Here is a 24,478-nt window from a genome sequence, read left to right on the forward strand (position 1 = left end):
GGTACAAGATGTCTAGAAAATTACAGGTTGTAAAAAGTTGATTAAGATATTTTGGAAATGCCTAACATGAATCTACTTTATATGTATGTGAAAATTTGATGCTGTAACATTTATACAGGATAATCATCAAGAAGAGGTATTAACCAGCTGTGTAAACCACATGGTATGGCTACAGTTCTGGCTTTCCCCAGAGTGTGACTCCTTTAGGGGTAGAAGTAATGAACCCTGACAGTTCTAGTGTTGGCAATGTTGGTTTTACTATTTGTAAGCAGAAATATGGTTGAAATAAGAGCAAACTACGGGAAAACTCGGACCACGTGTAAATTCTTTCTGCCCTTAGGGAGATTTTAGCTGCTAGAGCAGGAAAGTGAAAATCCAGAGCTCAGGAACCAAGAACAAATGCATTTTCAGAAAAATATTTCTTATTGTGGAGAAAAATGTGAAACGAGGAGCCAGCATCTTCAGAGAATGAGCCAGGAAACAAGACTCTAAATGCTTCTTTCTGCCCATGGTACATGTGAAACAAAAATTCATCATCATTTTTACAAAGTGCAGGAGAACCTGGCAGCCTGGGTAAGAACCGGCTTCTTTGTGACAGTGACTTGACAATGGTTGAGCCGCAGACCTGAGAGAATGATGACAAAACCAGGATCTTATGATCAAAGTGGGGTCAATAAAAGGAACATGGATGGAGTTGGCTCGAATTACTTTGGATGACTTTATTCTCTTCTTAGAGAAGATATAAACTGATCCTTGGAAATTTTATACTTGATGGGGGGTATGGATAGTGACCATTTGAGTAAATTTTTGTAATTTGAACCAAATTGGGCATCTGCCCAGTAAGTAAAATCGAACCATATATATATATATATATATATATGTATGTATATATACATATATATACGTATACATATATGTATATGTATGTGTGTGTATATGTATATACACACATCACATACATATAGGTGATAAAAACTTCTTTAATCAAAGTGATTATGTTTCATATTAGTCTTCTAAGGAATATTCATGTGTGGGTAGCAGCCTTTTATTTTTCCATATGTAATATAACAAACTTGATGAATCAGAATGTTACTTAAAAGCCAAGTTTTACAATACTGGCTTGACTCATTGAAGACAGTTGAATATTTTTACTTATAAAAAACTTGTTTCAAAGGAGAGAGACTCTATTGGGGGAAATGTTCTGGGAGTTAAAATTTTTAAGTGTTTTATTGATCCAAGATATGTAAGGAAATCTCTATTAAAAAGGGCATAATGGACAGAACTCTGAAGATTCAGATTGGAAATAAACAAATTTACCAGCTTCTCTTGGATTCTTGGATGTCATTCTCTTTTGTTCAGCTATTCTTGTATTTATGTGTTGTTCAGTAAAGATCAAGGTAGCCTTAGAGAAAAAGAAGGTCGGGTACTTTGTAGCCACATAAACTAGGCTAGGGTTAAAGGACCCTTGGAACTTTTATGTATTTTTCCTTTTTTTTGGCGTTCTGGCCTCTATCAGATGTGATCTGTAGTTCATAATTAAATATGCAGATATGTCTGGGTTGGGTTATTCAGTTTCCAAGTTTCTTGGCTTAAAATCTACCTTTTATTGAAATGTGTGAAGTTGGTGAGACAACTGCTACATCCCTTCTACCTTCTTAAAGAAATGAGTAACTACTTATTTGGCAGGGGGCAAGTGGGGGAAGCCACACTGGTGTTCATATTAAGTGTTGTTATATTATTACTGCCAGTAACAAACCATGGTGTTTAGTGTAGGTGTTTTAGAACTACTGGTGTTCGTCTATCATTTAAAATTTTTACATTGTTTTCCAAAGAAATGTAACATTTTCCTTGAATTGTTTTATTTTTTCTTTTTCTCTCTTCAAAGTGCTGAGATGTTCATATTCTGCCCTGAATGGTTCCTAAGAAAGGAGTAGATGGTGTGAGGGAATAAGCAAATAGTGTTTTCATTTATCCTACAGGTCCCAGCAGGGATGGCACAATCAGTGAAGATACTATCCGAGCATCTCTCATTTCAGCAGTCAGTGACAAATTGAGATGGCGAATGAAAGAGGAAATAGATCGTGCCCATGCAGAGCTCAATGCCTTAAAACGTACAGAGGAGGACCTAAAAAAAGGTCACCAGAAACTGGAAGAGATGGTAACCCGCTTGGATCAGGAAGTGGTAAGTAGCTCATTAAATAGTTAAGATTTTAGTGACTTACCAAAGATAATGCAATGAGTGTTTTGAGAGAGACTGGATTTTTTAAAAGAATACAAGGAGATTTTAGGGAATTCTTGCCCTTAGCCATATGTTCATCTCAGCATGATATAGTAAAAATAACACTCATTTTGAAGTCAGTGGACTTAGTTTGTATGATGCTGCCCAATGCTTTAAGCAAATTCTATACCTAAGGATGTTAATATAAATAACGTAGATGATTTTATTCCTCAGGTATTACCAAACTCCCATCCTAATGATTTTGAACCCCTCGCTGTTCTGTCTCCTACTACCTTTGCCTTTATTTCCATCCTCCTCAACCCAACCCCTGGCAAGGTCCCACTCTAAAACTACCCACCTCTTCTGTTGTGCTATAGAAATGACTGTCAATTTCCTGTCATGATCTTTTTTCCCCAAGTTCAGTGTCCATAAGACACCTCCACTTAGATATACCATCAATATCTCAGAATCAGCAGTCCTAAAACAAAGTTTTTATTCTTTTAGATTTGTTCTTCTATAATTATTCATATCATCACTGCTAACCCAGTTAGGCCCATGTTTCTTGAACCTTGATATCTTTGTCTTCCTTCTTTCCCATTTGTACCCAATCAGTTGTTAAATTCCATTAGTTCTATCACCACAACATATCATCCATATTTCTAAAATATCTCAAAGTTTATAAAATGCTTTTCCTCTAACAATCCTTCTCACAGCCATCACTCTCCAAGTCTACTCAATGGAACTCTTGCAGTTATCTTTCAGAAGATTTCCTGCCTCTGTTCTGTCTCCTTCAGATGTTTGCCACCTCCCCACCGGTCTGATCTTTATGTGTAAACTAACTAGCCACGCTATTCTCCTGCATAGAATCCTTCTGTAACTTCTTGTATCAGGCAAAGGAAAGTTCAAAACTCTGTCATACTATGGCACAATTTTACCTTTCTAGACTTGTCTTTTATCCCTTCCTTCCACCTGTTCAAACCATCCCCCTACCATTGCCTTGTCTAATATGTCATCATTTGCTTCAGTACTTCAAGGACCTATGATTTTGTTGTGAGGGGATTCTTTCCACCAATGTAGATCACAGAAACACTAAGTTTTAGAGACTCATTGCAAGGAAACAGTGGGTAAACCTTTACCAGCTTGCAAAGGACTTGCTCCAGAGCTTCTACTGGATAGACATAACCTGAGATCTTACTCAAGGTCACTCCTACTTCTTATGATGTGAATTTTAGTGGAACATATGCCATATATAGGTAGACATCTTCACTATTTCCAGTCAGAGACTAAATTATCTTTATCTGACTCTTCTGGCTTAGAGAATTCTGGATACTTTAAGTAGTGGCTTGCCCAGTGACTCAAATTGGACCCAGCTCAAGAGCTGCATGTCATAAATAACTATTCTGTTATCTTAGTTTGAAACACTCTAATTACACAACTAGAAAGAACCCTAGTTATAACCATTGTATATTTACTCATTCTATATAGAGTGAATGAAGATCTCTTTACCAGCTTCTGAACAAGAGTGCAAAGGTCATATTTCTTGGTACCACTACCAGATTGTTCTGGGAGAAATTCAGGGTATATATTGTGTATTTTCAAAAAGCAGAATGTTGGGGCAGCTGGGTAGTTCAGTGGATTGAGAGCCGGGCCTAGAGATGGGAGGTCCTAGGTTCAAATCTGGCCTCAGACACTTGCCACTGTGTGACCCTGGGCAAGTCACTTGACCCCCATTGCCTAAAAAAAAAAGGCAGAATGTTCTTTACCTGCAGAATAGGATTTGTATTTCCTCCAGATCAGACTATTTTCAGTAAGAATACTGCTCTGAAATCACATAGCTGTCACTAAAGAAAAAGAACTTTAGTTTACATTTCATATAATACCTAAAAACTCACAGTCTGCTGGGTGAGACAACATGCAAACAATTATGTACATAAAAGAGTTTGCTGAGGATATAGAAGGTTGTTTCTAAAGGAAGACGCTTGGCTAGGGGTGTAGGGTGTGAGTGTAGGAACTGATACTTGAATGCAGTATTGAAGGGAGCCAGGGAAGCCAGTAGGCAGAGGTGAAGAGAGCATTCCAGTCATGGAAGAGAAAGCCAGTTTGAAAAAAAAAAAAAAGGAATTTTTTAAGCTTGGATGAGGAATATAAGATCAGTGTGATTGAAGCATTAAATGCATAAAGATGAGTAAAATGTAAGAAGACAAGAGAAAGGGACAGCTAGGTAGCACAGTGGATAGAGCACTGAGCCTGGAGTTGGGAGAACCTGGGTTCAAATTTTTTTTGTGTGGGCAAGTCACTTAAAACTTGCCTAGTCCTTGCCCTTCTTTTAGAGTTATTATTAGAGAGGAGAAAGAGTTATTCCTAGGACTTAAAAAAAAAAGACTAGAAATATATTTTGAAGAAAAATAGTACTGTAATACATTTAGACACAAATCTTCTAGAAACTGTTTTTTATTAATTTAGCATATTCTAATTCTACCCCCAAACCTCAGTCCTTGGAAATCTATCTACCCTAGTATGATTCGAGGGAACACATATAGGAATCTTGAGCAAAGGAAAAGTAATATTAAAGTATAGATTGGGATTAATAAGAAGTGTTTTTTGTTGAAAGTAGATATTTTAAACTCATTATATATATCCCAAAAAGCTTTTATCTTTCCCTCTTACATCCCCTGCCCTGATTACTGTAGTGGGCAACAACAAACTCCATTGCCAGGGAGTCTCCCTGTTGCACAAGTGCGTCACTGCCACACACACCCCCCCCCCCAAAAGCTGTTGCCAAGGCCTGTCAATTTCACATATGCCCCCTTCTCCTCTCACCCTGCCCATACTCTGGTCCCGGCCCTTATCACCTCACTCTTACCTGAATTATTGCAATAGTCTGCTGGTGGACTGGCCTGGTCCTCCATTCAGCCGCCAAGTGATCTGCCTAAAGTGCAGGTCAAACATCAAACATGTACCCACACCCTCTCCAACTTTTCCAGGAACAAATAACAAAATGCTGTGTGCTGTTTAAAAGCCCTCCGAAACCCAGGCACCTCCTGTCTTTCCAGTTGTCATGTCATATTCCTCAACACATCATCTTTTTTTTTTTTTTTTAACCCTTGTCATCAGTCTTAGAATCAATACTGTGTATTGGCTCCAAGGCAGAAGAGTGGTAAGGCTAGGCAATGGGGGTCAAGTGACTTGCCCAGGGTTATACAGCTAGGAAGTATCTAAGGTCAGATTTGAACCCAGGACTTCCCCTCTCCAGGCCACCCCTCTCAATACACTGAGCCACCCAGTTGCCCCAACACATACTCTTTCAAGTAGTGCCACTAGCTTCTGGCTGTTCCATGTACAAGGATTCAGGCATTTTCTCTTATGATCCTTATCTGGAATGTTCCTCCTCCACTTGGGCTACGGCCCTCCCTGGATTCCTTTAAGTACTAACTAACATTATATCTTCTACAGGAATCTTCCCAAACCTTTTTTAATGCTAGGGCCTTTTCCTCTGTTGATAAATCTCTTCAGACATGACTTTCTTTGCTTCCATCACTTAAAACACCAGCTACAGTCTTAGCATAAAAACCACTGGCCAGGATTGCCAAACTGTTTATTTGAAAATCCACCAAGTGTGAATGGGGTAAACAGCGCTCCTATTGCCACAAGAGGTGATGTAAGTATGTTTCTACAGAATGTTTGCGATGGTCTGTGAGGGTTTCAAGAAGGCTTATGATACACCTGTCCAGTGATTCCCAAAGTGGACGCTACCACCCCCTGTGGGGGCGGTGCTGTAGTGACCCAGGGGGATAGTGATGGCCACAGATGCATTTATCTTTCCTATGAATTGCTATTAAAATTTTTTTTAAATTAATTTCCAGGGGACTACGTAGTATTTTTTTCTGGAAAGAGGGCAGTTGGCCAAAAAAGTTTGGGAACCGCTGCACCTGCCCAACAAAAGCCTGATTTTCAAGCAGCCTGACATTTTATTTTGCAAGAATGCAAATATTATGAGGCAGCTGGGTGGTTCAGTGGAGGTCTAAAGACAGGAAAGACTTAGGTTCAAATCTGGCCTCTGTATCTAAAAGTTTCTTCTCAGTTGTTGTTGGTGAAAGGCCAGCTGGTTGGTTGTCTGTTGAAATTGGGTCTTGTGAGCTGAGACGACCTCTGACGCTTCCTAGGTGTGTCTCCCTGGACAAGTCACTTAGCCCCAATTATGGTAATCCTCACCACTCTTCTGCCCTAGAGATGATACTCAGTATTAATTCCAAGATGGAAGGTAAGGATTTTTTTAAAATTGCAAATGTTTGTAATATCCTGATCACATAGCTGATGAGATCTAATTATAGATAAACAGATAGGAAAGCACTATACTGTTGCACTATACAGAATGCAAGTGTGGTAATCGGTTTGTGCTTGGATGTCTGACCCTTGTAATGGGTTTGGAATCAAGTTGATTCCAGTCTGAGAACCTACAAGAACACGTTGCATTTAGAAGTATCCAGAATTCGATGGGTTCAGATTACCACAGAAACAATATGCTTCAGATACTCACATGCTCATCACAGAAGTCATACTTGTGACATAATTGGGCAGCTGATTTACTACTTAGGGGGCTATTTAGTGTGAACCCTTTGGACCAGCCAATAATGAGAGCCACTGACAAGGAATGATAGAGGAGGGCTCCAGACTGTGCCTTGGTGTAAATCCCATCGTTCATAAGCTTGACCTACATGAAGATCGGGCAAAGGAGTGGTCAGACACTTAGGAGAACCAGCAAAAAGCAGTCTTGCATGCAAAGAGAACTAGCTTGAGAAGTGAGGGATGTTTTGTCTGAAAGGAATGTAGGCGATGATTTCATAGGTATATTCAAGTATTTGAAGACAGACACATGGAATTTTGTTCTGCTTTGTCCCTTACAGCAGAATTAGGAGCAATTGGTAGAATTTTCAGAGGCCAAGTTTAGGGAAAGGGTGACAGTAAGAGTTAAAGTTATCCCAAAAAAGAAATGACTATTTGAGGAGGTAATGGGCTTTCCTTCAGTTGAAGTCTTGCATCAAGGGTCATTTGTCAGGCATGTTGTAGAGTGAACTCTTTATCTGGGTTTGGCTATTAATAAGTGACTTTTAGAAATCTCTTCCCACTGAGATTTCATGAGCCCACCCTTCCTTGCTGCCGCTGTGGCCTCTTCCTATGTGTAGAGTTTTGATAGCCTTTAGGTTTTTCAAAAGTTCTTGTTGTTTGCAGGCTCAGAGTTAGACTGGGTTTGTAGTCAGAGCTGGAAAAAGTAAAAGAAAATCAAGTCTAATCTCCAAAGAGGAGTTTTCCCCAGCTCACTGATCACTCCTGCTTGTTGTCCAAGAGGAATAGGGATGTACACATTCAGGGAGTAGGCATTTCTTCTTTTTAGGATCAAAAAAGTTATATCTATTTGTCATTTTCTCCTGTAAAAGTAGCTGCCAATTATATGACATGAGACAAGAACTATTGTATATTCACTAAGCATCACCTGGTTTACTATTCCTATGTTTCTCTGTGGTACTTTTTTCTAATAATAGGTAATTATGTGAGAATTAAAGCCCATGGCAAAGTTTCTTGGTTTGAAGGAGGAGACTCTTAACGTTGTAATCCTTCATAAAAAGTTAAATTCATTAAATACATACATAGTATGTAATTGTCACATTTGGACTCATCTTATTTTCAGGCTGAAGTTGATAAAAACATTGAATTACTGAAAAAGAAGGATGAAGAACTCAGTTCTGCTTTGGAGAAAATGGAAAATCAATCTGAAAACAATGACATTGATGAAGTTATCATTCCCACAGCCCCACTCTACAGACAGATCCTGAACTTGTATGCAGAGGAAAATGCAATTGAGGATACCATCTTTTACCTGGGGGAAGCCTTAAGAAGGGGAGTAATAGACCTAGATGTCTTTCTGAAGGTAAGCCTTATCTTGATTAACGAGCACTAAAACCGAAGAGTTTGACTCCTAGCTATTTAGCACTGAAAAGGAACCTTAGAAACATCTGACCTAGCTCCCATTTTACAGATGAATCTACTAAGGTTTAGAGAGTCGAATAATCATAACATCCTCATTATGTTTGACAGTACTTTAAGCAGGTGGAATGGATAGAAAGTCAGAAAGGCCTGGGTTCAGACTCCACCTCTTGATACACATCCTCTTGGTTGGACCTTCACTACTTTTAGCGTTCATGGTCCCAGTTCACAGGGATGAAATCACAGATTTGAATGAAAATATTTTTTTACAAAGTCTATAATGACATGCACATAGAAAAGTGCCTGAGCACCATGCCAGTATCCTCACTGAAGAGTGACTTGCCCTAGTCAGGACCTCAGACCTTTCTTTGACGTTGGAGGTCACTTTTACCACTGTGGGAAAATAATCTCCCTGGACCTCCCTTTCTTCCTCTGTAAAAGTGGAGGGCAGAACCTGATCACCTCTAGATCCCTTACAGCTCTAAATTCTATAATCTTTAGAGGATTAGTCAGATTCGTGTTTTCTGTCTTGGGATCCAGGGTTGGTGGAGAACACAAGACCACCAACTCTACCCCCCATCTCCCTGGTCTTCCCAAATTCATAGCAGCCCCTATTCTTTGACCCCAGCGTCCGTCACATGTAGTAAAATCAGAGATCCTCCACAAAGTGCCACTCTTGAGAGTGAAAGATGAGTTGTAGGGACCCGGGAGAAGCTAGAGCTGGTGCCATTTGGTCCCAGGCTTTCTACACAGATTTCCTCTGGGTCTTGTTTCAAATTTTACCTCAACCATGACAGGTCTGCACCCGGCGGCCTGAGATCATCTTGCCTTTGAGATGATGGACTGTTTCTGTGGGAGGGTTGTAGTGTGAGTGGCCGCCAGAGAGCCTCTTCACTTGGTGCTTGGTAACTGTTTGGGTTTAGATCTTACCCCAGAAACTTTTTTTTTCCCCACAGCATGTTCGACTTCTATCCCGGAAACAATTTCAGCTAAGGGCATTAATGCAGAAAGCAAGAAAGACTGCAGGCCTCAGTGATCTCTACTGATTTCCCAGATAACAGCTGGGGAATGAGCTCTCCGTATGACAAGTCTTGTCTTCTCTTCTCTTCTGTCTGTAGGTGCCCAGAATAAGTTATTGCAGTATCACTCAAGTATAAGATATTTTGAATCAATAATATATTTTCTGTTTTCTTTTAGTAAAAAGACTGGCTTTTATTAATAATGCACTTTCTATTCTCTGTAAACTTTTTGTGCTGAGTGTTGGGACTGATTATGCTGAATAAAATTTGTTGCATAATTTTTTTTCTTTTTATGGCTTCTTCATTGAAAAGTGTTTTAATCCATAACACATCTTTTAATATGGTCCAGCCAATAAAATCACTACACTACCCCCTCTGAGCTACCATTGTGCACAAGAATTTCTTTTAACCACAGTGATAGCAGATCCTATTTCACATTGATAAACCACACATTAAAAATCAAAATGTAGCCAGTTGTACCTGCCTGTTTGAGAAAGGACTGCTGCCAGTGGCAGCCCTGCCCATTGCACTCGAATACTATCCCGGGGCGGCAGAGAGGCCTCTCACAGATTGATGCATGGTTAGAAGGCTTGAAAGCTCAAGCAACACGTTGGATCACGGAATGGAAGTTGGAAGGTACCCTAGATCTAGAGACGAAGAAGTGGGCCCAAGGAGGCCTTTCGTTTGAGTCTGTGCCTCATTCAAGGAGGCTGGAACCCTTTCAGAATCCTGAAGGCCACCACCCAGCTGGAGAAGATAGCTGGTGTAAGCGTGCGCTCCCACACTGGGGAGTATTGAGCCTAAAAGGCCTTTAGTGTTGCAGAGGGGACATCCCGAAGCCGTCCTCCTTTCGCGAATCCTCCCTTGTATTCTAGCCACCTTCTTGTCTCTCTAGCAGTGGCTCCCAAACTTTTTTGGCCGACCACCCCCTTTCCAGAAAAAATATTACTTAGCCCTCTGGAAATTAATTAATTTTAAATTTTAATAGCAATTAATAGGAAAGATAAGTGCGCCTGTGGCTATCACCGCCCCTGGATCGCTGCAGCACCCACCAGAGGGCAGTGGCACCCACTTTGGGAATCGCTGCTCTATGGCCAAGCCCATTCCACTGGGTCTTTTCAACAAATTTCCTTACATGATCAGGGCATTCCCCCACCCCCGGCCGTAGTGGAAAATCCAGGCCAAGATGTCTCTGGTAGCTGCCTTCATTGGTGACTGGAGCAGATTCCATAGAGCCCAACAGCACAGCTTCTGCAGCGTTTCACTTCCCCTCATTGACCTTTGCTTGGAGATCTTTGCCTCCCTCTGAGCCTCTCCAGCCTCCTGACTCTGGGGATGGCTTCCCTTGGCCCCGGCTTCCTCAGGAAATTAGATATTGTAAAAGTGAAATTTGGGAGATGCCATCTAAAAGTATATATATATTTTCTATGGACACGGGGAAATTATCAAACTACATTTCCCGTGGTCCAATGGGTTTCCGTTTCCGGTTCTTTGGGCGTGGGGACGCCTACGTCTCCACACAGAACAGTTTAAATCTCCTGGGTTGGGGGAGTGGCCTCTGGGCCAGCAGACTCAGGAAGAGACGGGAGACAATAATGGCGAGGGCGGCAGTTTTGAATTCTTACAAGCGCGTGGTCTAATGACTATCAGCATGGCTTTAATTAAATTACTAATTTATATATTTATACCAGCCTTTATTATTTTTTATCCTTATAATATTCAAAGTGAATCTCCAGGAACAACTCGCCTTGGGGTGTCTTTTCCTCCTTTTCAGGCACTTCTCCTAGCCACAAATGATCGTCTCATGTTCTCAAAGCCTCCGGTCGCTCTCGCTCCCTCTCCCACTGCTCTCTGTGCTTACTATGACTCTGTTCCACTTCTTCCCACTCTGAGCTTCGTCGTTGTCCTCGGTCTTCGCCCCCACAGCCGTGATTTACTGTTTGAACGGTTTGTCACACTCGCGTAGTGTTGGTGCTGTGAATGGGTTCCGCCATTCTGAAAAGCAACTTGGAACTAAGATCGAGTTACTATCTGCGCCCAGCAGTACTACTGCCAGGCTCATACTCCAAAAAGATGAAAGAAAGAAGAAATGGGCCTCAATGTACAAAAATGTAGCAAAAAGTGGGGAAATAAGAGCTTAAACAGAATGTAACAGAATATTATAATGTCGCAAGAAGTAACCAAATAGACAATTTAAGAGCAAACTGAGAAGACCTTTATGAACTAGTGCAGAATGAATGGGAGAGGAGGAAAAAATTCAATAATAACAGTGTAGAGAAAAATAGCTTTGGAAGACTAAAACTGGGCACTGCAGTGGTGAACCACAAGTCCAGAAGACTAAAGATGAAGCATTTCCCTCGTGTCTTGCCAGAGCAATGATGAACTTAAAATGCAGAGAGAACGTTTTGAGGTATGCCCAGATTCAAGCATTGCATAGGCCATCTAAATGAATTACACTAGGGGCAGCCAGGCCTAGAGACAGGAGGTCCTGGATTCAAATCTGGCCTCAGACACTTCCCAGCTGTGTGACCCTGGGCAAGTCACTTGACCCCCATTGCCTACCCTTACCACTCTTTTGCCTTGGAGCCAAAGATGGAAGGTAAGGGTTTAAAAAAAAAAAAAAAAAAGAATTATGCTGTTTTACTTTTTTGTTTTTAAGTTCAGTGATGGGTAGGGAGAGGGACAGATTATATAAATGAGTATAAAAATATATGTAAAAAATACATGTTTAATTTCTCTTATGGTAAAGTTACTGAAGTCATAATAGTAGTCCCCTCATTGATTTTTTCAACAATTCTACTCTATTCGAGACATCTTTTTCTTTTCCTCAACCGTAATCTGTACCCCAACCTTCGAGCAGATGGTGTATTTAGCCCTTTATGTCGGTGAGAAAACACAATGATTACGGCATCACATACATCTGCTGGAAGCCTCCAAGGATCCCCCAGAGGCGATCGCTCTCCTGGCCCGCTCTCGTCTGGAGACTGACGGATCCTGCCTAGATGGGCCGGTTGTGACTGCAGAGTCTTGTCTAGATAAACAAACCCAGTTCTCATTGTGGATCTTTAGAGCCCCGAGCCTGGGGGACCAGGGCCTCCCTGTGAGGACGCAGAGCTCCACGGGAGGTCTGCCGAGGACGCGGCCTCTAAGCCCCCCAAAGCCTTATCCCGAGAGCAGCTTTCACCTTCTTAGTGTGGCCCAAGGTCGGGCAGGAGCCTCCCAGCTTAGCATCCTCTGCGGATTTGGTGCCTTAATCAAAGAAACTGAGAAAAGTGTTAGACTCCGGAAAGCCATGAGTGGACTGCTTGAGAATTCCACTGGAGCCTAGTTACTCAAACAGTTCTAAATCCATCTAATTTCATTATCACCTAATCCATAGAATTTCCACCGAAGAATAAGAGTGACTTTAAAATCAAAACACTTTGCTAAAATCCAGGAAAACTGCCTTGGGGCAGAATGTCATGGTGGAGAGAGAACTGACCGAAAGCAAGGAAGGACCCGAGTTTTAGTCCTGCCTCTAATCTACTTCGGCCTGGGCAAGTCATTCACCCCTCAGTATGATAGGTCAGTGACAACTACATAAGGCTGCCCATTGACTGGGAAACGACGTGTTGAGGCCATGTGTGTTCTGTGGTATTTTTTTATTTGCTAAATTTTTAATCTTGGGGAATGTTGCTGTTTGACACTTTGGAACTAGGCAACTCTCCAAAGACTATTTTAAACTACTTTCCCAGGGAATTCCCTCACCTGGGAAGTTAATCATGAAATCCAAGGCCAATCCTAGCTCCTTCCCTGCCAGTTCAGCCATGGTCAAACAAAGGCTGGTCAGTCTTGGAAGCCGGACGAATCCGTGCTGGCTCCTGGGACCGGCCACTTCTCTTAGTAGATGTGCATCAAGCCTTCTCCAAGGGGTCTTTGGGGAATTTTCCCAGAAATTGAGATTCAGCTATTGGTGGCAGGTTCTGTCCATTTTCTTTTGAAAACCAGACTATTTGCCATTTGCTTAATCTTGTGATGATTTTCATTTATTTTTATTCATTCAGCAAGCTTTTATTAATGTTATCAAGAAATAATAAATAATCTGAGTAGGTGGGTGCAAGGAAGGATAAAGGGGATATTAGGGGATTATAAGGTGATTGGAGGAGGAAATGAAGGTATGGGAAGGTATATAGAAGATAAGGGAAATGGGCTATGTAGGAGAGGGCAGTTCAAACAGGTTTATTCCCAGAGGCTTGAGACAGAGGATACAGGGAGGAAACCAGGGCCAATAAGAAACACTTAGGCTTGACTGGAGGGTTTCTCTTGTTAGTTTCAAAGTCTCTTGAGGGAGGGGTCGAGAGGGCTCCTCCCTGCCAGTCAAACTGATGGCTGGAGGAAGTCTTGGGTGGGTACTTCCTGTCAAGATGGATGCCTCAGTTGTCTCAAGAAATAAAGGAAAATGATTCCTTCCTCTTGGCCCTTGTCTTAATTTTCGACACAATGACTCACCACAGGGCTTGAATAGGTCACAAGGGGATTTATTAATACCAGGGTCAGTCAGAAGGGAAGAGGGGTTCAGGATTTCTAATTGCTGCTAGGGAGAGGGGTGAGGGTGGGGGATGGGTCGCGGAGAGGTTTAGACAGAGAGAGAGAGAGACTGGTTCTCCCAGACAGGAAGATTTGACTGCCTTTCAAGTAAAGTCTTTATCAAACCTAGGGATAACTTATTTAAGGATACTTCAATTATCTAAAGAAACTAAACCCACAATGTTCAATCACCAAGCCCTCCCTTCCCTCCAACCAGAACCCAAAGGAAAATCAGGGAAGGGGAGGAATGGAGATGGGAGATCAGGGAGAGGTCCAGAGAAATGAGATACATCCAAATTTCCCCAAAAACAAAAATAAGCACAGGCCAAGGCCGAAGCAATTAGGCCAAAGCCGAAAGGCCACAGCAAAAGCCAGAAGGCAACAGCCTCGTCCGTTGGAACTTCACTTCTAGTTATAGCTTTAAGTTCTAACTGACTTTCTGAACATTCTAAGATGTTTAACTGACTTTTTGTGACCATTAGAAATTACAGAAGCAAAAGGTTTCTGTTAGCCACCTTGCATTACAGATTTGCTCATATGTTTTTTTGGAAAATTTGCAGCTTGCGACATTTTCTGGTTGCTAAGATCTAAGGGGTTACTACTCTTATTCTAAGCTGAATTATAACTATGCTCTTATCCCTATCTAAGTTTTGTAAAATAATAAAAAGGGTTGCTTACTCCTAAACTATGCTAAGACTAGTCTAAGTTAAAACTAAGATGGGTTATGGGAAAGGCATAGGAAAGTAATGGGGTTTCAGTTTTGCAAAATTTTTGAACAGAAAAGCAGATTAAATGCAAACATTCACAAACAGTCTTAAATTTAACATTAAAGTAATAAATTCTATCTATGTATCTATCCAATTTCATGAACTAACAACAAAGTATCAATTAAGAAAAATTTTTGCAATCTAAATTTCCAAATTCTAATTCATCTTCCTAAAGTTAGTATATGGATATATTAGTACACTTATGCCTATGTTAGAAATGTTAGTAAGAATAAGACTAATATTCTTTGTAAGTCTTTTGGTTAAATTAGACTTAAGCGATGTACAGTATTTACAAAGAAAGTTTAGAAAATTCTGTCCCTGTTCTAACTTATCAAGCTAACTGTCCCTGTGTGTTAGTAAAACTTATTGCTAAGGGTTAGTAAGCAAACATATACATATATACTTTATTTACAAGAAATGTTAGGTGATTTGAGTAGAAGATGTCTGAACCAAAGAGGAAAATTCTGTGCTAAGGCAGACAAGTTCTTCTCCCTTAAGTGTAAGTTTATGTTTCACATGTAGATGTGAAGTCAGAAAATGTTCTATGTGTTGTCTAGTGTGACCTTTCCGTGTAATGAAGTGTTACATACTTATTCCACCAGAATTCTTCTGCAAAGTGTATGTATTGTATGGATGGAGTCTAAAGTGTTGGATGCGGTGAGAATTCTGTTGGGTGTAAGTGCTGTTTTTCAAATGCATGGGTCCAATGCTACTCCAGTGCTCCTCTTCATAGTGTCGCTTGTTGTCCCATACACCGATTGTGTATTCGATCACGGATGTCTTTTGTAGTCCTCAGGTTTGCTGTCCTTGTGATGATCTGCGAAGTCAGCAACGCCTCACTTGTGTCGTTTGATGTACCCGCGCTTGTCAACTTGCACACTGGAACTGATGTTCTGTTGTGTTGACTTGTGTCAGGAACAAAGTTCAAATGTCTATGAAACACGATTCTTCTTCTTTTTTGTTGTTGTTGTTCAATAAAGATGATTACAGGTAACAAGAGTTTGTGATAAAGTCTTTTGTGCTTTCATTTATTTGTCAATATCAATGTCTAGGTCTTGGATTGATTGCAAATCAAATGTGTCTTCTTCTGCTGTTGATTCTTTTTCATTGTCATAATGGTTTACGGGTGATTCTTTTAAGATGCAATTGGGATTGGGATAATCTTTTGGGTATAAAATTTGGTGTAATATCTGATTGTTCAATGGTTCTTGGTCTAATTCTGGTTCTGATTCATGCTCTGATTGTTGTTCTAATTGCTGTTCTGGTTCTATGGTCTCAGGTATAGGCTGTGGACTTTCTAAGGATTTATTTGATTGATTGGTTGGTGCTAATTGATCTTTGTGCTGTATAATAACTGGATCTTGTGGTGGTTGTTGAGGCATGTCTTTTGCTGGCTTGACGTGAGTGACATGGAACCAAGGATCAATTCTAAATAATCTTTTTTTTTTTTTTTTTTTTTTTTACAAATTGAACTTTTTATCGATCCAATATTGCATATGGTCATTTTTATCTAAACCAGAACTTCCCGTAGCACCATCAGGCAAGTTAAGTTCAGAATCAGAATAATAACAGAAAGCAGGCTTAAAGAGAATTCCCTCATTGAGACTTGGTGAGTCATTATCAGTTGTGCAAACTTCATGTTGGCTTTTGCTAAGGGCTGTAGAAGTGGAGGTTTGGTGTGATTCACCATCCACTCTGACATTTAAAGAACTGTTTGAATCAGAAGTTTTCCCTTTGGTAGTATCCGAGAATGTATAGTTGTTAGATTGTATTCCCTTCAACACTTCAGGTACGACTACTGACGTAAAAGCTGACTGATGTTCCCTATCTTGCCCTGAAGTTTGTGTGACTGAAGTCAGATGTGTTTCATCTTCAATCACTGACCAAGCTTCATTATTGCTGTTATTAGTCACACTGGTTACTGGGGATAACAACTGCTCCTTTTCTCTTCCCCATGCTTTTGGTTAGAATTCTTCAGCTAAGGGGTTGAGAAAGGTGGATGTGGAATTTCCTAAACAGCTGCAATCATCCAGCAACTCAGTGGGTTGTGTCTTTAAATCTAAGTTTTTGCCAACATACTGATTTGTTTGCTCTCTAACCTCTTTCTGTGACGTGTCAAGCAAAGGAATGGGATAGAATTTTGGCATTTAACTTCCCGAGGTTACTGAATGCATTCTTTTCTGAATACATTGTAAATCCTCGCCATAATGTTCTTTATCCAAGTTGCTCCTTTGTTTTTGACTTGGAATAAAGAGAGGAGTTTGAGGTTTTGATGGCTTTGAATAAGATTGCAAGCTTTTTTCAGTGCTTGTATGATCCTTATGCTTCTCATTCAATGTTTTTTGATGGAATGAGAAAGCTGATCTCTTATATATTTATCCTCACTATTGCCATATATTTCTCTGCGCATCTGCATTATTTCTTCCCATTGTTCGTTATCTACCACAGACATATCTTGATATTCTGTGTAGCTTGCTTTAGACACCTGTTTTGTTTTGCCCAGTTTTTTGAGATTATTTTTCTCACTCAAACTACACACTCTCACACCCAAATTATAATGATTAGAACTTTTTAAATTAGGAACCTCGATTCATAGTGACTTTGGCTTCGTTCCCATTTGCATGTACCTTTCCATTTCTTTTAGGGATGGGGATTGGCTAAATTTCTTGCATGCATGGCTACAGCAGGAACCATCATGTTTGCTTTCCTCACTTCTTTTTGTATCATTATTGTTTTTGGACCATTTTGTGTTGTAATAGGTCCTTCTCATACTTCTGTCTCTTTGATTATAATTGTCATTTTTTGAAAAATCAATTTGTTGTCTAAATCTACAAAATTTTAAAATATGACCTGGACGTCCACAAAGAAAGCACCGTGGGGAAAATGGTTTTGGTCTTTGGGTGTTAAATGTAGGTTGCCTGTATTGATTTTGGCTCCTACTAGTTTGGAGGGCAAAATTTTTTATTTCCTCCAATTCTTTTTCTCTTTTGGTTTGTTTCAATTGCCTTTTCAAATCAGCTATGATACAATCTTTGTCTGAGTCAGTTTGTCTTGCTATTCTTGCTTCCTTTTGCTTTGAATCATGGATGTAGGAAGCATGTTGTCTTACATCCTCCAGTGGCAGTGATTCCCACTGTGGACAGTTTTGTCTAAAGTAATTTTGTATTGGGATTGATGTTCCCTTTACAAATTGCCTACGGATATGACCTATGGTGTCTTGGGCATGAGTATCACGTAACCCCAGGATTGTCTCGGCTGCCTCTATTACTTTATTGAGGAAACTGCTAGGATGTTCCTCTTCTCCCTGTCTTAATTTTTCAAATTTTTGCCATGAATTTGGCCTTTTTGCATGGATTCTCATTGCTTCTAATAAATCAGTTCTACATTGGATCAGGTATCTAAGATTTGCATGTTGGGTAAAATCTAAATCCTGGTGGACCAATGGCCAGGCTATTAAATTTGGATTTGTCCTTGTTTCATTGAGGAATTTTTCCTTTTCTGAGGAAGAGTAAAATTCCCCTAAAAGAAATTCCACGTCATCGAAACTAGGATTAAATAGTGTGAACACCCTTTTTAATTCTTTTATACTTTTGAAAGGTTTTTCAAATACTTTGGAAAACGTCTCTTCAGCACCTCCATATCACTTGGGGTGAATGCTTTATATGTTTTCACATGTACCACCTCTTCCCCAGGCTGCACGATGGTTTTGTCTACGATTGGTAAAAGAGACACTATGGAATTTGTGGATGGTTGGTTGTTATTGGGCTTTGATTTGTTAAAGTATTATTTCCCAGGTATTTGGACTCCACAGTTTCTAGCTGGAGAATTGTGTGTTTGTCCAGTTCTTTTCCTTCCCTTATCTGTTTCAGTACTTGGAATAGTAGTTTGATGTTATCTACTAGTTCCCCAGAATCAGTATCTTTCTTTTGTGCTGTAATTGAGTTAAATCATTGCCACAGGTGAGAGAAAACATTTTTAGAGACCATAAGAAATTGCCAGATTGTTAGGATTGTGGCTATAGCTGTTGGGATAAAGCAAATACATTCAGCCAGGGTTAGAGCACACCATTTATAATAATCATAGATGTTCAGTAGTTGTTGCACGAAATTAGGGACCCTTATAAACTAAAAATCTACCATACCCTGCATTAGGGACCAAGAAATCATCGAGATGCTAGATAGGATGAATGTTATCCTAGCCAGCTTCATTTTGGTTGTTTCAGAAGATTTTAGGTAGTTCACTAACTTTGCTCACCAATTTATGTTATCAAGAAATAAGGTAAATAATCTGATAATCTGAGTAGGTCAAAGAAATGCAGTTTGGGTCAAAAGAAGAATAAATGGGGATATTAGGGTGATTATATGGTGATTGGAGGAGGAAATGAAGGTATGGGAAGGTATATAGAAGATAAGGGAAATGGGGTATGTAGGAGAGGGCAGTTCAAACAGGTTTATTCCCAGAGGCTTGAGACAGAGGATACAGGGAGGAAACTAGGGCCAGTAAGAAACATTTAGGCTTGACTAGAGGGTTTCTCTTGTTAGTTTCAAAGTCTCTTGAGGGAGGGGTCGAGGGGGCTCCTCCCTGCCAGTCAAACTGATGGCTGGAGGAAGTCTTGGGTGGGTACTTCCTGTCAAGATGGATGCCTCAGTTGTCCCAAGAAATAAAGGAAAATGATTCTTTCCTCTTGGCCCTTGTCTTAATTTTTGACACAATGACTCACCACAGGGCTTGAATAGGTAACACGGGGATTTATTAATACCAGGGTCAGTCAGAAGGGGAGGGGGTTCAGGATTTTCTAATTGCTGCTAGGGAAAGGGGTGAGGGTGGGGGATGGGTCGCGGAGAGGCTTAGACAGAGAGAGAGTCCTGTTCTCCCAGGCAGGAAGATTTGACTGCCTTTTAAATAAAGTCTTTATCAAACCTAGGGATAACTTATTTAAGGATACTTCAATTATCTAAAGAAACTAAAACCCACTATGTTCAATCACACAAGCCCTCCCAACCAGAACCTAAAGGAAAATCAGGGAAGGGGAGGGATGGAGATGGTAGATCAGGGAGAGGTCCAGAGAAATGAGATAGGTACAAATTCCCCAAAACAAAAATAAGCACAGGCCAAGGCCGAAGCAATTAGGCCAAAGCCGAAAGGCCACAGCAAAAGCCAGAAGGCAACAGCCTCGTCCGTTGGAACTTCACTTCTATTTATAACTTTAAGTTCTAACTGACTTTTTGTGACATTAGAAATTACAGAAGCAAAAAGTTTCTGTTAGCTACCTTGCATTACATTAAGCATTTCGTATGTGCCAAGCACTTTGCTAAAGATGGGGATATACAAAAATAAAAATGAAAGTCAACCCTCCCCCACCACCACCCCCAATTTTACATTTTTGAGGGTAATGGAGGTGGTGGGGGCAAGTCTGTATGTATGAACAGAAATACTACCATATTGCTGACCAAAGCTTTGACTGACACCATCTCCCTAACCTTATTCTCCCCTTTGATTAGAGGGCTCAAAGGTCCACTCCCAGACTCTTCCCAGTACCTTCCTCCTATTTATTCTAAAGTTTTTTCATCACCATTTTGTTTTGAATTAATTTAAATAATTTCAATTAGTTTTTAATTAATTTAATTAAATAATTTTTATTCATTGCTTATTATGTCTTCCCATCCACCCATTCTTTATAATAAATTGAAACAATTATAAAATAGCCAAACTCATTAATCACATTTCATTGTGTATGTATTGTTCCACACCCCAAATCCCCCACCTGTAAAAAAGAAAAGAAATAGGGCCCCTCCTCTTCTTGAGAGCCAGGCTTGGTCATTGTACTTACGGATGATTGAATATTGATTTTGTTGTTCTCTCTATGATGTTTCATCGTCGTATATATTTTTTGGATTCTTTTTACTTTCAAGGTCTTTTCATGCATCCTCATCTGTAGTAATTATTATTTACAGCATAGTCATATATTCATGTACAATAACTTTAGTCATTTCTCAGTTGATAGATATCTACTGTGTAAATAGAATTAGCTCGATCCCATTAATAGTCAAAAATCTACCCAACCCAGGCGTGCTAATGATGTCACTCCCACCTCCCTTAGTGGGGAGGGGAGACGAGTTACCCACACGTGACAATAAGTAACAAATCAAGAATAAGGGACTGCCCTTTGGGCAGTCCAAATCAATGTAGAAACTGCCATTTGTCCATTGAACTAGAGGTGGACCACAGGAAGTGATGAAAGACATGATCTCTTTAAGTAAGTTAGTGAACTTCCTGTGGGGGCAGTTGCCGTCTGGAACTGGAAGAAGAAGCATCTCCTGAGACCACAGACAGCTTATACTCTGTATTGTCACGTGGGTAAGTTAGGCTGGCTTCCTTGACCTATCTGGGCCAATTCTAAACTCTGCCTATCCGGCTGTTGGGCCTTGCGGCTTACAGCTTCATTTATTTAGACTTCTAACCTCCCTCTTCTCTTTATCCCTACTTACCTTCCTGATTGTAAATAAACTCCTCAACCCGATGCTGACTTGGGTCTGATTTAATTACGGAATCAACTTGAATTGTTGATTCCTGGCGGCCACATAATTTTAATATATAGCTAATAACTAAATTTTAATTCTTACATTACTTTATATTATGCACTGGGGAATTGCTTTTGGTCTTATAGACTGGCGTGAGTTGCCCCGACATCTTGGATATCTGATCCTTAGTAAAGAGTTTGATACAGAACATTTTTTCCCAATCATCCCATTTCCCTTATGACACAAAAGCTTTTTAATTTCATGTAACCACAGTTATCTTTTGTGATAACCTCTTATATTTTATTCGGTTGACTTTCGGTCATAACTGTGAAAAAACACCAGTTGATCTCGTTTTAGTTTTTTATGGTAACATTAGGTAAATATCCACTTGAGCTTATTTGTGATTTCCTCTTATTTGTGATATTACTGAGTGACTCAGTGACCACATCCACTTATTCTTAGGTACGTTCTTCCTGTCTCCTTCCTTCTCTTGGTTGTCCCTTTTCTCTTGAAGCCATTTTTACTCTGGTCATCTCCAGGGCACAGGTCATTCTCCTTGGCCCATAAAATAAAAACAAAATAAGAATTCTACCCCATGAGAACATAAGCTCCTTGCCAGACTGGGTTTTTTCATTCATTTAATTTGAATCTGTAGCACCACAGTGATTGTTATGCTGTAGGGACTGAATACCTTTGATTGAACTGAACATTTCTGCCTTCTCTCCTGCCAGACCCAAAGAGGAGGTCTTTGTTGCTTTAATTCTCTTTTTTTCTTCTCGATAAAAAATTTTAAAATGACCTTTTATTTTCTCTAGCTTCCCATTTTGAGCTTTAACACTTGATACTTTTTTCTGGGCCATTTCATACCCTTATATATCACCCCTTTTTGCTTGTCCTTGCTTCCATCGTGTGTGTGTGTGTGTGTGTGTGTGTGTGTGTGTGTGTGTGTATAAAATTTTCAATTAAAATTTACTCTCCTGTCTTTCAAAAAACTGAGGGAAAAAAGGACAACTCTGCAAATTGTTCTTAGTAAAGTGTCCTATTATTCTACATCATCTGTATATTTTGCTGCTCAGAGTTAAGGCTTTCAAAGGTGTGTGTTCTTACAGGGTGAATGTTGTTAAAATTGTCTGGCTTTCTGCTCACCTCATTCTACGTTCAGTTTGTATAAGCCTTCCAGATTTGTTGAAATTATTTCTTTTGTTAGTTATTCTATTTGTTAATGTTTTGTTACTGTTAATTGTCTATGTCAGTGATTCCCAAAGTGGGCGCTACCGCCCCCTGGTGGGTGCTGCAGCGATCCAGGAAGTGGTGATGGCCACTTTCCTATTAATTGCTATTAAAATTTAAAAAAGATTAATTTCTAGGGGGCTCAAGAGGGGTTATTCATTAAGCCAAATTTTCCTCTCATTAAGAAGTGTAGATCCTCTAGCTTGCTGCTGGGACTTTGGGGATTTGTGTATAGAGGTTGTACTTCTGGCCCGTGTTTGACATTTGTCTCCTGCAAACTTCTGGGTGTCTCAGAGGATACTCTTCATCATTTCTTAGTTCTTTCCCTGTTCTCTAGTATCTGGCTTAGGAGGCCTGCACAGCTGGTCTTCTCCCATCCTGTCACTAAGATAGGACACTCGGCAAATGCATTCTTCCTGGCCATGAGGCTGCATCTTTATATTTTATTCCATTTTATTTTTTTAAACCCTTACCTTCCTCCTTAGAATTTCTACTGTGGGTCCTAAGGCAGGAGCAGAGCGGTAAGGCTAGACAATGGGGTTAAGTGACTTGCCCAGGGTCACACAGCTAGGAAGTGTCTGGAGCCTATTTATTTAGGACTCAGTGATTTGGAGAAACCAACTGCCTTTAGGACCCGGAGTAAACAGAAGAAACTGTCCAAAAACCACAGCCTGGCTGGGATAGCCGCTGGTTCATCCCCCCAGCCGGCTTTCACGGTGGGCTCTTTCTAAGAATCAAAGTCCTTGTTCTTTGTCTGGTCTGAGACCTGGTATCTGTTCCCAGGCTCTTTATCTCTGTTATTCCTTGGCTTCAGCTATGGACACCTGGCCCCAAGACTGGAGGGTCCTTGTCCAAACCTGGAGTCTCTTCTTTTGCTGTGTCGGGAATAAACATAGGGCCCAGGGAGGCCTCTGTTCCCCCCAGCACCTGGCTATTGGCACCCCCTTTCCTGGGAACCCTCCTCTCCTACCATCCCCAATTGCTCCCTGGGGTGGCCCCTTCCAGCCCCTTTCTCACCTCCTTTCACTAAGTAGCCACAGCCATACTTGGAGCTTTTTGGTACTAAACCAATTTTCTCCCAGGCGCCTTTATGTCCTTGTTTAATAAAGACTGTTTTCATCTTAGAGGCATTTGAGATCACGTTTTCCTTCCTGGTCAAGGAAACGAGGATGGAAGGCTCAGACGAGGCCTGGGGTTCGGCTCCTCTCTGGGGGTCTGCAGAGTCTGCGCTCGAGATGACTCTTCTACCCATTCTGGTGTACCCACACCTTCTCCTTCTTAAATCTTCCTCTTCAAGCTCTTCTTCTTTCACTCTCTCACATACCCAAAGATCTTGGCCTGGAAAATAGCTCAGCTGTCCTCTAGTGCCGCGACCTCATTTACAGACAGACAAGCTAAAGTGGGATCGTGCTGACGCTGCTTCGCATTTCCCTCTGTTTCTCCCCATTTCCCCACCTTTTAGCCTCTCCAAATCCAACCTCAGACCCTTTTTACTCTCCCAGAACCCCCAATCACCCACATAGCTTATTCGGCTTCCCGCCTTCTGTGGACGCTCCCAGCGTGGTGGCCGCCTCCTTCCTGCAGCCCCCATTCCCTGTTCTCCCCGCCCCCACCCCACCCCGCCCCCTGAGCCTTTTCATCTCGATGGTATGTGAAAATCTTGCTGTGAGGGACGCCTTCCCTCTGGGGCATTCTCAGTAAGTCCTGACTGGCCCCCCACATGAATACCCCCAAACCTAAAAGAGCGGGAAATCAGCGAAGCTGCATTCTGACGGGTAGAGAGCACGCGCGTGTTTAATATGCATCATTAAATAGCTGGAGGTCCCAGAGCCCTGCGAAGGCCTCATGCAGGTATCTTGGCTCGCGGGCCGAGTCTCTCAGGAAAACATCAGAGATGCCGAGGCAGAAGCATCTCCGGCAGGGCAGACGCAGGAGTGCGTCAGGAGCCTCCCCCTCCCCGACTGCAGCCCTGGGGGCGCTGACAAATCTCCACCCCCTCCCCGACTGCAGCCCTGGGGGCGCTGACAAATCTCCAAGCACCCACCCCAAGGCCTCCTCCTCGGCCCCCATCTTGAAGCTTCCTTTGGCTTTTGTCCTCTCCTTCCATTCCCCCCCCCCCCAACACACACACACACACACACACACACACACACACACACACACACACACACACAC

At 41.1% G+C, this 24,478-nt stretch overlaps 1 protein-coding gene across 1 annotated transcript in view; it reads left to right on the plus strand.

Moving 5' to 3' along the window:
* Window positions 1-9,497, plus strand: part of TSG101 (tumor susceptibility 101) — a 77,694-nt gene extending 68,197 nt beyond the window's left edge. The window contains exons 8-10 of the mRNA XM_044681431.1: window positions 1,980-2,182; window positions 7,905-8,144; window positions 9,157-9,497. Coding sequence (XP_044537366.1) covers window positions 1,980-2,182; window positions 7,905-8,144; window positions 9,157-9,246 — 533 coding nt within the window. The 3' untranslated portion in view covers window positions 9,247-9,497. The remainder of the gene's footprint in view (window positions 1-1,979; window positions 2,183-7,904; window positions 8,145-9,156) is intronic.
* The last annotated feature ends 14,981 nt before the right edge of the window (window positions 9,498-24,478 follow it).

This window comes from Gracilinanus agilis, chromosome 6 (genome assembly GCF_016433145.1).
Source record: "Gracilinanus agilis isolate LMUSP501 chromosome 6, AgileGrace, whole genome shotgun sequence".
Lineage (NCBI taxonomy): Eukaryota > Metazoa > Chordata > Mammalia > Didelphimorphia > Didelphidae > Gracilinanus > Gracilinanus agilis.